The following is a 14,452-nucleotide window of genomic DNA, read 5'->3' on the forward strand; positions in this document are numbered from 1 at the left end:
CAGTAGGCTGTGTCATCCATCATCGCCAATCAAACGTTGATCCGGCGTTTTGCGCATTGCTGATTGGTTGATTTACGATTGGGGCGGGTGCATTCCTGCTGTCCGCCAGGCAGCAGTGACTTTAGTATTTTACTGTGAGCAGCTGATGGGACAGAAGAAAGACTCACCTGGAACAGGACTGTCCTCCGCAGGTAGGATTCATGTTTCTGCAGGTCACTTTATAGTTGTGTCTTAACTGCATTAGGGTTTATGTTAGCCTTGCGTTGGTACATTCCTTATGCATTCCTAAAATTATGGTACACCCACATGTTGCCATGTTGCCATGACCATTGGTGATGATTAAGTCATGGGTAAATAAATGAAAACCCCTTGAAAACACACGGAATAAGGTGTAACTAAAATAAGACTCAAGTATGTTACTTTACCTTGTTCATTGTAGTACTCCTGTCAAGGCAGAGGCTGTCAAACCATTATGAAGAGTCTGAAGGCAAAGTTTAAAAAGAATGAGGTAAGAGACATCTGTTGTAGGGCATGTGGTGTTTTACAGTAGTCTATTTAACAGTAGTACACCTGTTGGCTATTCCTACAAACTATTTAGAGATATGTGCAATACAAGCTGTGTTTTAAACTAATATTACAGTGTTCAGCTGCTCTACATTAAGTAGCCATTCATATAGATCCCAGGTTGCTTCTTGTGTGTGTGTGTGTGTGTGTGTGGGGGGATTGACACTGGGGACGACACTGGGATTCAGTGTCACTGAGCAGCAGCAGGAGAGCAGGCCTGTCTCCAGACTGCTGCTATAACAAGAGATCTCAGGTAGCCTTCAATTATTCACACATACGTGCAAAGAATCCCTACTTTCCTACTGTCATTCCTATGCTACTCTGAATAGCTTTTTAATGTGGGGGTTAACCTTGTTGCAGATAAGCTAACAACTGCTAGCTCTACCTCCCTGTTACCTTGGACTGCACACTTGGTGATTACCACAGCAATGGTGACAATGAGGATCTCCTTGGATGAGGCTGATGAGTCGTTTCACTTAACAGCCACTCAGTGAAGTTCTGTCTTATATTATTATTATAGTCCAACTGTCAAACAGACAGATATGATAGATTGATAAATATCCTGCAAACATACATCTGCCAGGGTTTCCCCACATACATAAACCTCTCCATAGCCTAAGAGACTATTTTAGATTTCAGCTCATTTGTGTGCCTCATTATGTCCCGTAAGTGACCATCCAATCCGGCAGGACAGAGCCAGCTTGTTTCTCCTGTTTTTGCTGAGTCCTCACATCACACAGGCCCCGCTCCGTAACTGCAGAGAAACAGATCCACAGTATGACGCTGCCAGGGGGGTACCGTGCAGGACCTGACAAAAAAAAACTAATGGAGAGAAGGAGGAAGCCTGCTACAGAAACGAAGGCTGCAGAGAAATTATTAGGTTAGAGAAAGGAGGACAGTGAGGAAAGGAAGGAGCTGGCAGTGTGTGAGGTGCAGCAGACAGACTGTCCCTGCTAGCAGCCGAGGCAGGATGATAGGATAGCCTTTTTTCATGCGGATAGGGAGCACTGCACTGGAAGACATAGTTGTGAGCAAATAATAGTGATACTGTGTGTGTGTGTCAGAGTTTTTGTGTGGTGAGCTATTCAATTTCATTGGAGGTGTGATTTTAAGGATAGCATAAATTCTCTGGAATGTAGATCTCTACTATGACGTTGCTGTGACCTCTGAAGGGTATCTGGTAGAAACTTATGGGTAGCAGAGTTCTCTACAGTATCTAATGTAAAAGTGTAGATTTGTTATGTAGCCAGGCGGCAGTGTGTATTGTCAGGCAGAACACACAGCGGTGGCTTGGTGCTCGCTGTATTTAGTTGTGTGTGTGTGTGAGAGAGAGAGATGCCCTGCTAGCCATTATGGATCCTCAGCAGCCTGTTTTTAACCTGATGAAGCGGTTCTGTCCTTGTTTCAGCCTGCTGCCGCTGCCAGTAGGTATCTTCTCTCTCTATCCACTAATCACAGGAATAGGAAAGGAAATTGATTAGTTTTATCCCTCTTTTTAAATAATATTTCTGTCTTAAAAGTAGTTTATTGTAACTTGTAAAACTGGTATCTCATATTCCGTTGCCGATCTCAGGCAAAAAAAAAATGTTTTAACATCATCACTGGTTGTTGCACTTGCATTGCATTATATTTCTTTAGGCTGCCCAGTCATCTATTGTTTTTCATGTTATGAGATATGCAGCGTGGTATCAGTTTCCACTGGTGCAGTTCGGGGTGGTGACCTGTTCTCTTGCTTGGCCCCCCTCAGAGTCAGGACTGGAGTAAGAGTGACGAGAGGCTCCTGCAGGCTGTGGAACAGAATGAACCTGACAAAGTTGCCGCTCTCATCGTCAAAAAAGGTCTCTGTCCTACCAAGCTGGATGCTGAGGGCAAGTCAGCGTAAGTTGGGCACCAGATTTTTTACCTTTCTTAGTCACTGGAAAGAATTCAGTTATTAGAAGTAATTGTTTTCATTTGACGCATTAAGATGCATTAAGTTTATATTCGTTTCAATTCTACTCATTAGTGTTGTTGTCATGTTAATAACTGCGATTGTTGCTTCTGGTAATGTAAAACACAATTTCTTGTGAAGCAAAGTAGTTTTCCCTGGAACTAGCGTGTGCTAGCTATTAAATAGTGTAGGATTGTATTAATTCCAATACCACTATAAATTCTGCTTATAAATTCAAATCTTTTTCATTTTTTTCCCCTTGATCCTTTTTTGGTAAATGGTAACATTTTATTGCTTACCTTCTCTTGAACTAAAACTAAACTGATGAGTGGAATCAGCAGTTGGAGAGGAACAATTCTCAGGAATCAGACATTTTAAACCATTGGGAAACTGCTTCTCATTTGTCATCTCTAATCACAAGTGACATGTATCTGGCAGGTTCCACCTCTCTGCATCCCGAGGCCGGCTAGACTGTCTGGAGGTCATCATCTCACATGGAGCAGACCTCAACGTCACTGATGGTGCTGGTAGGGTATTTTATTATCAAATAAAAGTTTTATTACATGAGCCAAGGCTATTGAATCACATGTCATGGATTGTTTAGAAACGTCTGTTTATAACTGATTCCAGGCTTCAGCGCCCTTCACCTTGCAGCCAAAAATGGCCAATCAGAGTGTTTGAAGAGGCTCTTACAGGTAAAAGACAGAATGGCAGCTTAGCCAGGTTAACTAACAAATACTGTCAAATATAAACAGAATAATGCAAACATAAATTTTAAGACTGCACTAATTACAAATGGTTTATCTTTTGCTGTTATTTTTATTTTCCCTGACAGGAAAGATTAGCAGTAGATTGCACCGACAGCATTGGTAGGACACCACTTCATCATGCAGGTAACAGTTACAGAGCTACAATATGATACCAGTTTGGTTACATAAGACTTACTTTGCATACAACAAGTTCCTCTCATAGATCCCATTCGACAGCAGAAACACTTAACACTGAAGCTGAACTGAACAATAATCTTCCATCTACCAGCCAGAGCATCTAACTGCACACTGAGTAGTGCTTAGAGATTTCACTTGCCTTTAATGATGTAAGTACAGTATGTGGTATACTCTATGTAAACCTCTGATATTGACCATAATCCTGATTGTTTCCTGCAGCTGTCAGTGGCTGCTTGTCCTGCACTGAGACCCTGTGGGACTTTAAAGCCAATTTGGATGTCCAGGATGGGGTAGGTTGAAGAGTTTATCTACAGTATATAAAGTTTGGTTTGCTGTTTTTTTGGAATTGTTATGTGAGATGATTAAATAAATGTTTACCAGGGATTTACTTTTAATTATCTCTTTCTTTTGCTCTTATCTAGTACATTAGACAACATTATCAAAGATCTGTGTTGTTGCTCCTTGATGTTTGAATAATCACGTGTATCTCTCTGTCAGGACGGGGCCACCCCTTTGATTTTAGCAGCCCAGATGAGCAGAGTGGAGCTGTGTGTCTTTCTGTTGGGTCGAGATGCCAATGCAAACATACAAGACAACCAGGGAAGGTCTGTTAATGATAATCTCCCAGAGAGATTTTTTACTCCTCTTCTGTGTGGCAGTCGGGGTTTGGTGAGGCAGCGGGGCTGCTGGACTGTCCTCCGTCCATCTTACTGGCTGCTCTCTTGTAGCTGCTGCTGAAGCTTTGACAGATGGAATGACAGAGAGTGTTAGACAGTGGGAGGCCTGCTGAGGCAGACTGGGGCATGAAACAGCCTTCTTGGCTAAGCTACAAACCTAAAAACCTCTTCAGGATTATTCTCACAGCAGTGGGGTTGTCTGGGTCAGGATTCCCATAGAAAGCCGTGTGGAAAGTGCATGGGGTAGATTGGCAAAAAGGAAGCAAAGCTGAAGCAAAGCTGTTGGTCCCTGCTCCAGCAGGGACCAACAGCAGGGACCAACAGCTTTCAGTTGCCTTTGATATCTCCCTTTTCCAGCTTTCAAGCTGCATCATTACATCAAATGGAAACATTTCAAAGCCTTGTGCTTCATGTTATATGAATTGTCCTGCAGTTCATCCTGAATCACAACCTGATTGGTATCTTTGGAATCCTGACCAAAATGAAAATCGAGTTTTCTAGGTTTAAGCATACTGTATATTTCAAGTAAAGGTCTAAAATTGATGTTTGTGATCCTATTGCATTGTTAGTTTGCTCAATACTGCTGTTTTCCTGTTCTACTATGATCTTTTTTTGTTCGGAATCGCAGGTCTGCATTGATGCTGGCATGTGAGAGTGACAGTGTTGTGACCGTAGAAGCTCTCCTGAGAGGCGGGGCCAACACACAGCTTGTTGACACCCTTGGACACAGAGCCACCGACTACAGTGTAACCACGGGCAACCAACGCATCATGCAGCTGTTGCAGGATGGAGCACCTCCAGGTACAGTCTGAGGCCTGAAGTCTTTTTTCATTCGGAGAGATAGAAGTGAGTGAAGATCTCACAAGGCCTTCCTGATGATTCAGTCTCTCTATTATCGTATTATTATAAATCAAGCCTAGTTAAATCAGGTGGAATAAATGACACAGTTTAAAAGAGCAGGTTTTTTATATAAAGTGTCAGCATCATAAGAAACACGTGGCAGCAACATCTAACAGATCGTCAGACCCAGTATATGGCTTCTGTTCGTTTGCTGTGCTGCTCTGGATCCTGGCTGGGTCTCTGCTCCCCCAGGAAACAACTGTAATAGGAGGAAGTGGATCAGGAGGACAGCTGTGTGTGATTGTAAAATGGGGTTTAAAAAAAAAAAAAAACGAAAGGCTTGTTCCACTTTTATCTCCCAACAAAGACACTGGTTTGAAAAGGAGAGAATTTGGTGTGCATATGATGCCTGACCACATTAGTTTTTATTCTACAATTGGAGATTTTGGTGGATTTACAACAAGATACATGAATGGTGCTAACATAAACTACATGTTAGAAAAGCGACAGGAAGTGAGAGTGTATATACTTGTGTATGTGCACATATTCAAATGTTCCTTTAGCTGTTTGCTGAACCTCATTGCTGTAGGGGTTAAAGTGTTTTGCTCTGTGTCTCTTTCCCTCTGCATACATAGCTTCTGAGGGCGCAGGCGAGGAGGTAATGTTGCATAGCTGTGTGTTGGATCACTCTCTCCATCAAATGAGATCATGGCCCACTCATATTGTGCATGTTTTCCAAAATTAGGTCATTGTTTTTGTGTGCTGCTTTCTTTTTGTTGGCTTTCGTTTGTCCTTTGTTGCTGACCCTGACCTCTTATCTTAGTTTCCTCCATTTTCCCGTTTTAAGTTGAGCTTGACCTCTGCTTGTCTGTGACCCCCTCCCACCCCCACACAGCCCCCAAGTCCCCTCAGGCACCTCATCAATGCAAGGGGGCACTACCCCCCGCAAACGGAAAGCTCCCCCACCGCCCCGCTCTCCTCTCCAGGTACTGTGAGAAACATCTCTGTGGATGGAAAGCACTTTTTTTACCACAAGTAGAGGCCAGCCTTATAGTATTGTTAGCGTATATATACAGTACATTCACCTATATCATTGGTTCCCAACCTCTTAGCATGTGGCCCCTTAAAAAGGAGCAATGACTGCTACTGCAACTACTACCCCCGGTTGCATACAGTATGTCTAGGAGTTGTGAACTATTGAATCAAAGAGGGATTTTACTTTTATCAGATTGTTTAGTTAAAATAATTTTAGAAGAGACGAGGTAGACGAGGTACAACCAGGATAAACAAAAAGATTAATCTCACAGTTATCTTGCGACTAACAGTTTGGGAACAGTTGACCTATATGTTATTACGTGAGATCAAACAGGGTGTCCATATTTCTGCAAATTTTACAATAACCCTTTGGTAATATCTCTGTAATACAACTTTGCTTCTCGAGAGACTAACTAAAGAGTATCATGTCTTTGATGACTAATAAAGATGAATTTTATTTTATTTTCCCATCACAAAGTTCCAGGGTCTGCCACCCTCTCCACAGCCCCAGAGTCCTGCTCCACCTGCCCAGTCCCCTGAGCCCCAGTCCCAGTCTCCTTCTCCCTCTCCCCAGCAGTCCGCCCAGGTTAGCACTGTAAATCTTAATTTTTGTTGAGTTATAGCTGCTGTTGGTCCTTCATATTACATAAATTGCAGACTTTACTAGTTTCATATTTTTTGTGGTTGTCTGTGTAAGCCAGAGGATGAGGAGGTGTTTGAGGAGATTCGACGTCTGCGTTTGGAGAGAGGCCGTCTGCTCCTGAAGATCAAAGCCTTGGAGCAGCAGCAACAGAGCGCCCTCTCTGCCTTGGAGGAGGTACTGCACTGCAGGCAACGCAAACATCTCTTCTTATTCATGTATCTGCAAAATGTTTCATGATTTTATGTAAACCTATACCTATTCATTAGAGCTCTTTGTGTATGCACCTGCATCAGAGACAAAAAACATTTATGAAGACTGAGGGTTGCTGGTTATAACCACTATTTTTACATGCATGTATGTGTGTGTGTGTGTGTGTGTGTCTGTGTGCACGCACTGTAGTTGTCCCAACTAAAGCAGCGTCTAGAGGAGGCAGAGGCAGAGAGAGACAAGCTGCTTGAGGAGCTGAAGGGAGGCCATGGTATTGGGGCCAGTGACTCTGAGGACATGGAAGAAATGTTGGACTTTCCAGGTATGCAATCTATGTGTACATGTACTCCCCTTGCCCTGGCAGAGAGCATGCATGTACTTCTATGCATGTGTCCCTGGTATTCCACATCCTGTGTGTCTATCCCATCAGGAAGTACACTGATTTATTTTTGTTGTGGTTGCTCTTGAACTGCCTGTCTAGAGAAGCTGCTCTCCAAGCGCTCCAGAGCCTCCCCTTCCCAGGATGAGGCCACTTCACAAGCGAACACGGAATCAGCCCACCCCTCTGTCGATGAGCTGCGCAAACAAATAGAGGAACTTACCTCACAAAATTCTGAACTAGCTCTCAAAGTGCAGGTAAGGTCAGGGAGAGTACAAATGCACAAATACACACCTAATGTATGAACACACTAACAACTGCACGCACACATGCTCAGAAAAGATACTCATTCAACCGACATGTCCCACATAAAAGCACACAAACATAATCTCCCTTCTCTCTCTCTCTCTCTCTCTCTCTCTCTCTCTCTCTCTCTCTCTCCCACACACACACTCAGGCCTCTTTAAGGAGAATAAATTGATAGTGAAGTGATTATTAAATGTTTCCCAGGCAGAAGATGAAGATGTTGGTTCAAGAGTAGCTTAATGTCCCTGACTCAAGAATTAGTCATGACCACTTAAACTTTATGATGCTGCACTCTGGTACACTAATGCACTAAGGCAGTTGTTCATGCAGGTATAAATAGATACAGCATCAGATGCAGACATGGGGGCATTTTGTAGACATTCTTCACTAACTGGGTCATGCTGGTTGGAGCACCGAAGTTTGTTTGAAGTATTCTGTTCTGGTGTGGTTCAATCACCACTGCATGAGTAGCAGCAATCTAGGCCAAGAAGAGGAAATGTAAGGTCTGATATGAGAGCAAAGAGAGATTGGGTCTGTGGAAGAAGGTCAGAAGTTAACTAGAACCAAAACCTCCAGCTGTGAGTTATATGGTGGAGGGCAGGCTAAGGTTCTATAACTCATATTGACTTAAGTTAATTAAAGGGCAACTCCACCAATTTTACACATAAATGTCAGTTTACTAGTCATTGGGAGTACTATGTAGCCTGTGAAAACAATGTCTTCTGTGGCTCTGGAGGAGCTTTGTCCTGTCTGAGAAAATAACATGGGATGATGTCACGAGGGTTACGTCTGCATGGGCGTACTAGAGGTGTGGAGTTAAAAAGTGTTTGCCAGGCAGGAAGGATCTAATGAAACAGTGCTCAAGTTCCATTATGGGAAATGTATTATCCAGTGGAGCTTGACCCATTGGGATTAAAAGTCAAGACATCTGGGCCTGTGCTGCACTGATTTTGAACAGTTTATTTTATCTGTCCCACAACTTTATGGAAGTACTAAATACTAAATCACTGGAGTACTCTTTTAAGTAATGAGTTCCTGCAGTCAACAGTACTCACCTAGTTACAAGCCTAGCATTAATACCCATTCTGTTACCAAACATGTTAAGTGTACTCTAAGGACACTACATGTAAATTCTGTGCAATTTTATTTTACAGTACATACCTCAGCACTGACTGATAAACAGTACAAGGCATATTATTGAAAGGTGACAACCTCCATAAGCTACTATAATTTACTCTGTGTTGTGTACAGATGCTGGAGATGTTTGAGAAGGATGACACAGACATGCAGACCTCCAACTCGGACTTTGTGCCCATAGTTCAGTACGAGATCCTGAGGAAGGAGCTTGAAGCCCTTCAGGAGCGCTTCTCTCAGGCCCAGGCTTCAGATGAGGCCTCCAGCCTGGCAGAGGAGCAGTAAGATCGGTTGATTTATACATTCAAGCACATTTATGACTAGCAAACTGATGTAGCCATCACAGATCATATTCACTTGAACTCTACTACATTAGATCAGGACTTTATTCTGAGATGTGCACACCTTTGCTAATATCAGTTCCAAAGTCTCAGCAGTATCTGCTTGGGGCTTCTATCAGGGCCATTTTTAAAAGTGCTGAGCATTTACATTTTCCTGCACCATGCTGGAGGCTTAGCAAGCTTAGGTGCAAAATGTGTACTTATGACATCATGTATTTAATGGTGTCTTGACCTCTATTTCATGACATGTCTTGTTTTTCTAACAGCTTTATTGCTTATCAACTATACTGAGGATGATACAAATATATTTGTATTTGTATTATCACAGGTTGCAGTTGCACTCTTCAGTAATACAGTGTTAATGTGTTATATTCTGTATGATGTAATGTGCAAATGATTAGGTGGGTAATCGCTTAGTCTATGGCAAGTCAATTATCAAGCAAAAAAGCCCAAACATTTGTTGATTTCGCATTCTCAAAGGGGAGCATTTGATACTTTTCTCTGTTTTATATGTTTGTAAATTGAATATTATGGGGGTTTTGGACTGTTCATTGGACAAATCTAGCAATTTGAGAATATCACCATGAGCTTTGAGAAATTGTCATTATTTTCTGACATCTTAACTAAATCATGATCGATTAATCCAGGATATTATCCACATATTGATCAGTAATGGAAATAAGCCACAGTATGGGCTTATGGTATGATGTTAGACATGTTTCTGTTCTGACTTTTTCATTAATGTGAGTGATTTGATGATTTTATTGTTTGAGTTAGTGCTTGAAAGATTGATTGCTTGAAGTCTTTGTCTTGTTCTGCAGTGGTGATGAGAAATCTCAGGAAGGAGGTGCAGATGCAGAGAGTATGGAGGCTCTGAAGGGGAAGCTGCGAGGGCTGGAGGAGCAGTTGGCCTCCTCCCAGTCTGAACTGGAGGAGCTGAAGGAGCAGATGCGCCTTGGGGTGCTTTCTGTGGAGTGTGGTGAAGGGGATACTGCCGCGGCAGGTGGTGGGACTGAAAGCGTGTCTGGGGCTGCAGACGAGGGTCTGAGCCAAGAAGCACAGCAGCTGAGAGCAAGGGTGACGGAGCTAGAGGAGGAGCTTGTTAAGAGACAGGGCGAGGCAGGGGGTCAGAGCAGCCAGGAAAGTGACACAATCAAACAGCTGTCAGAGAAAGTAGAGGAACTCCATGCTGCTCTGGCCCAGAAAGAGTCTACCAAACGAGAAGGAGAGAAAGACGGTGAAGGAGAAGAGACGGAAACAGTGAAGTGCCTCCGTGACAAAGTGGCTGAGTTGGAGGCAGCCCTGGCAGAGAGCAGGACGTCAGGGAAAGAGGGAGGAGCAGCAGGAGATGGAGATCAGGTCCGTCGTCTCCAGGAGCGTTTGGGAGAGCTAGAGGGGGAGCTTAGAAAGTGTGTGCCCCGTTTGGAGTTGGAGGAGGTGCAGGTGACTCTGGGGCTCCAGTGTGAGCAGCTGGCAAAGGAGAGGGTGGACGTGGCTAGAAGGCTCAACGATGCTCTCCTGGAGCTGGAGAGACTCAGGCATCCTGCAGGTGGAGATGATGAAGAGGAGGAAGAAGAGGAGGAGCATTCAGAGAGCTCAGAGCCCTCAGTCACATCAGGTGTGCAATGTTGTTGTTTTTTTTCCCATTTTAAGTACATTTTTGGAAAAACCACTTAAAATTTTGTTTTGTGAATGATGATGTCTCTGTCCAATAAGGGCACTCCAGACGCTTCCTGGCAGCAGTGAGAGAGGAACTGGAGGTGGCAAGGCAGGAAGCAGCCCAGGCTCTGGACTGCCTGTGTGCCGAGCGCGAGGGCCGGGCACAGGATGCCCTGCAGCTGAAAGACGCAGTGCCAATCTCAAAACATAAGGAGGCGCTGTCTGCAGTGTCAGAGCAGCTAGCTCAGACACTGCAGGAGCTCCAGGAGGAGAAGACCCTTCGTGCTCAGGCTGAGGAGCAGGCTGCCAGACTAGAGGCCAAACAGCAGGCCATGCAGGATGCCATACCCAAAGAGGAGCATGAGAAAGTAAAGGTCAGCAGGGGAATTTTAGAAATAGGGGTGCCGGCAGAGGTACAGACTAAGACGAAGGGCAGGGTTTTTATCAGAAGATGAAATGTTGCTTCTGCTTCATGTTAGGGTATCTCTCATTGTACTACATGCTCTTACTTCATTAATAAAATAATCCAGAGGAGGCAGAGCCACCCCTAACCCTTGGCCCTGAAATGGCTGCCCCTTAGTTGAGATTTTGTTTTCACAAAATATTTCGAAAAGGCATTTTGAAAGGGAAACACAATGTAAAGCAGCTTATTTGTTTGTAGCAGCAACTGTTTCCAGTGGGTTGTCTAGTTTGATTAACAAGGGGGTACATTAATTGTTGATCATTATTGTGTGATTTCCACTGTTCGTAGGTAGGAGTAAAAGAAATTATAATCCAGACAGGGTTAAGAGCATAGAATTACAGATCATCACAGTGTTCAGCTTTGTGACAATGCATATTTCTGATAATTCATTGGTTGTTATGTGAGTTATTTAACTTAAGATGTAAGAAAATTTGTCAACCCTAGTCATGTAGCCAGTGTGTCAATTACAGTCTGCTAATAAGTTTGCTGTAACTTTTTAAGTATGTTACTGGTCAGACTGTACATTATAATTGATCAGGTAATACTCATGCTTCCTGCCTCTCAGGCAGAGCTCCAGCACTCCCTGCAGGCCAGTGAGAGCAGTGCAGCAGCAGCTCAGGAGGCTCTGAGTGAGAAGGAGATGGAGCTGAGAGAGCTGAAGTCCCAGAAGGCTGCAGAACAGGGTCTGATCTCCAAGGAGGACCATGAGGCCCTGCGGCTCTCTTTGCAGGCTGAGATCAATGCCGCCACGGCTCGTTTCAACGATCTCACTCGCAAACATGAGAAGACCTGCACTGAGGTGTGTGTGTGTGTGTATGCATGTGTGTTACTGTGTCTGCCTTCTCCAATCCCCTCTAATGCCATCTAAAGCCACATTAGATGTTATTGTGTCTGCCACAAAGTAAGCTGTGTTCCATGAACGCCTCTTTCCTGCCTCTACATTATTCATGTGTATTACTTTCTCTAGTCAGTACCTCCCTCTGTTTCATTGATCCCTCTGTATATGTGCTTACTGATGCACTGAATTCGTGTTGCATGTGCACTATAGGCTTCTGATGACACTCCAAAAGTAATTTCCCCTCCACCTGTGTGGTGCAGTCTAGTGTGGGTGTAGGTATGAAGATCAAAGGGAAATTGGAAATTCCCATCTTTTTTTTACTGTGAAAATGAACAGGAATATATAGAAGAGGGTATGTTCATCCACTAAATCAGGAAACAAGACAAAGTATAGCATGAGATGTGACTATGGAAATGTTAAAGGCAATCAAACAGCAAAGTAGCGGAGAAGCTTTTCTACAAGGCATCACAGGTGCACATAAGACGTAAGTCCATTTGCTTGAGTATTTTTAAGTGTGTATTTCAGTCTGCATGAACTGTCGATATTAATTACAGCAGCAACTGCACTGCCCATGTGGGCTACTGCCACTTCTATATAAGCAGAAATGTCTAAATTGGAGACATGACCAAACATAGACAGCCTTGCTGTAGTGACAGGGTGCCACTGGTGGTTTTACTGGTCTAGGTGTTCCAGGTACAGAGGGAGGCTCTCTTTCACAAGAGTGAGCGGCAGGTCGCAGAGTCCCAGCTGGCCACGGTGCAGCAGCAGCTGGCCAAATTACAGGCCCAATCCACCCACATCCAGGAGCTCCACAAGGACATCCAGGAATCCCAGGGCCTGGTCAAGGAGAAGGACCGCAAGGTGAGAGTTCGGAAGGCCAGTTCAAACAAATCCTGTTCAAGCACCTATGAGGTGGCCAAACTGATGTTTCTGTCTTCGTGCAGATAACAGAGCTGTCCAAGGAGGTTTTTCGGCTAAAGGAGGCCCTAGGAGCTCTGTCACCTCCTCTGGGCATCACCTCCTCATCTACCCATCATGGTAACCCTGGGCAGCAAGTGGCACTGCAGAACAGGATTGCCATACTCACCCAGCAGCTCCAGGTGAGGAGAACACTGACACTAGGGATGTGTGAAGTGAGGAAAAAAATATTTTCAATATTTTTCAATAGCGGTATATATTACCATCATATATAAAAAATTACTAAACAAATCTTCACATGACTAACATTTTCTGTGACAAATTCGCAGGATTGGGAGAGAAAGCACAAACAAGTGGTGGCTATATACCGTTCCCATTTACTGGCAGCTGTACAGGTCAGTTCAATGCATGCATACACGCCAGAGCAGAAATTAAGTCTTTTGTTGTGAGATGTAAAAAGGTAATTTTTTTTGAGGATTTCCATGTGTGTATGTGTGAATATGTGTGCACTTGTCACTACTGTCTTAGCTAGTTCCTGAGTTTTGGTGGGGGGGGGCTGTCTCAGGATGGATCAGTGAAATTTTCTATAATGTGCGACTGGCTGGACAGCCACTTAGTTTGGACTGTGAATGGCTCTGACTGCTGCATTTGAGTTTGTCCCGGTTTGTAGTGCAGACCATAAAGAGTGGGAACAATCTGTCCACCATCTCTGCTTACTGGACAAAGTGGATTAAATTTCAGAAGAGGCGCAGGGAAAAGGGCCTCAACTCACTTTCTAGTTCTATCAGTGTATCTTGCAGTTTCTTCCAGATCAGACACGGGGCCCTCATCTGGTCAGCTGTACATGTTTTGTACTTGAACCTTCCAAGCCTCTCTTTCATTTGGGGCAAGGATGAGTGGGTAAACCTATAGAGCCTGTTATGGTGGCTCTGCCTGTGCTCACACAACTAGGAACCACTGTGGAGTACAATGTAGAACCTTGTGTGTCGCCCAACAGGGCCGAATGGATGAAGAGGTGCAGGGTCTGCTACTCCAAATCCTGAGGATGTCACAGCAGGCACACTGAACCTTACAACATCTGCAAGTCTCTTTCTACCTTCCAGTCCCTTTACAGGTCAGCATAAAGCAGCTTCAGCACAGCAACCTGTGGGACCAGCATCATTGAGACCTTGTCTAGAAAGCCAAATACAACTGATCTTTGTTCAGACATAACTGCATGTGTCCAATACAGTAACCTAAACAACAGCCTTAAGGCTTGATTGATAATCAAACAATAGAACTGTAGAGTGCCTTCATGGATAACTGAAATGACAGCAGCCTATAAGTCACAGGTTTATGGTAGCAGAAATTGAATGTGAATAGAGAGTCGTTACTTTGAAGATAGAATCAGGTGCACTGATTGTGTGACAAGCCTAATGATTTTATATAATATTGTTATAATAAAAAGAAAAACAAATAGCTCTGCTGTTGATCCTGTTCTTTATAACTTGCTTCATACACTGATACTGTAGACTGAACGAACTAGGTTTCCAAAGCCACAGCTTCTACACTGCTCCTCATATCTATTTTTG

At 43.8% G+C, this 14,452-nt stretch overlaps 1 protein-coding gene across 2 annotated transcripts; it reads left to right on the plus strand.

The window, feature by feature from the left end:
* The first annotated feature begins 82 nt into the window (after positions 1-82).
* Positions 83-14,339, plus strand: ankrd24 (ankyrin repeat domain 24). 2 transcript variants are annotated; one of them, XM_044198774.1, is made up of 22 exons: positions 83-191; positions 440-508; positions 2,312-2,442; positions 2,933-3,021; positions 3,125-3,189; positions 3,330-3,387; positions 3,661-3,731; positions 3,940-4,046; positions 4,747-4,919; positions 5,594-5,616; positions 6,472-6,579; positions 6,691-6,810; positions 7,036-7,165; positions 7,325-7,479; positions 8,780-8,943; positions 9,825-10,621; positions 10,720-11,036; positions 11,691-11,924; positions 12,648-12,824; positions 12,908-13,063; positions 13,211-13,276; positions 13,879-14,339. In XM_044198774.1, exons 2-22 carry the CDS (start codon positions 473-475, stop codon positions 13,945-13,947), a joined length of 3,246 nt encoding a protein of 1,081 aa, XP_044054709.1. In that variant the 5' UTR covers positions 83-191; positions 440-472; the 3' UTR covers positions 13,948-14,339. The 2 variants fall into 2 exon arrangements, with proteins under 2 accessions (XP_044054709.1, XP_044054708.1); XM_044198773.1 differs by lacking the exons at positions 83-191; positions 440-508 and adding an exon at positions 1,765-1,988.
* The last annotated feature ends 113 nt before the right edge of the window (positions 14,340-14,452 follow it).

Source organism: Siniperca chuatsi, linkage group LG6 (genome assembly GCF_020085105.1).
Source record: "Siniperca chuatsi isolate FFG_IHB_CAS linkage group LG6, ASM2008510v1, whole genome shotgun sequence".
Classification (NCBI taxonomy): Eukaryota; Metazoa; Chordata; class Actinopteri; order Centrarchiformes; family Sinipercidae; genus Siniperca; species Siniperca chuatsi.

Excerpts from the sequence above, each read along its gene's own strand:
- ankrd24 (XM_044198773.1), top strand. The coding sequence starts at position 1,917 with ATGGATCCTCAGCAGCCTGTTTTTAACCTGATGAAGCGGTTCTGTCCT. Across the intron at positions 6,811-7,035 it reads CCCTCTCTGCCTTGGAGGAG|TTGTCCCAACTAAAGCAGCG; the intron begins GTACTGCACTGC and ends CACGCACTGTAG. Across the intron at positions 13,277-13,878 it reads ATTTACTGGCAGCTGTACAG|GGCCGAATGGATGAAGAGGT; the intron begins GTCAGTTCAATG and ends GTCGCCCAACAG.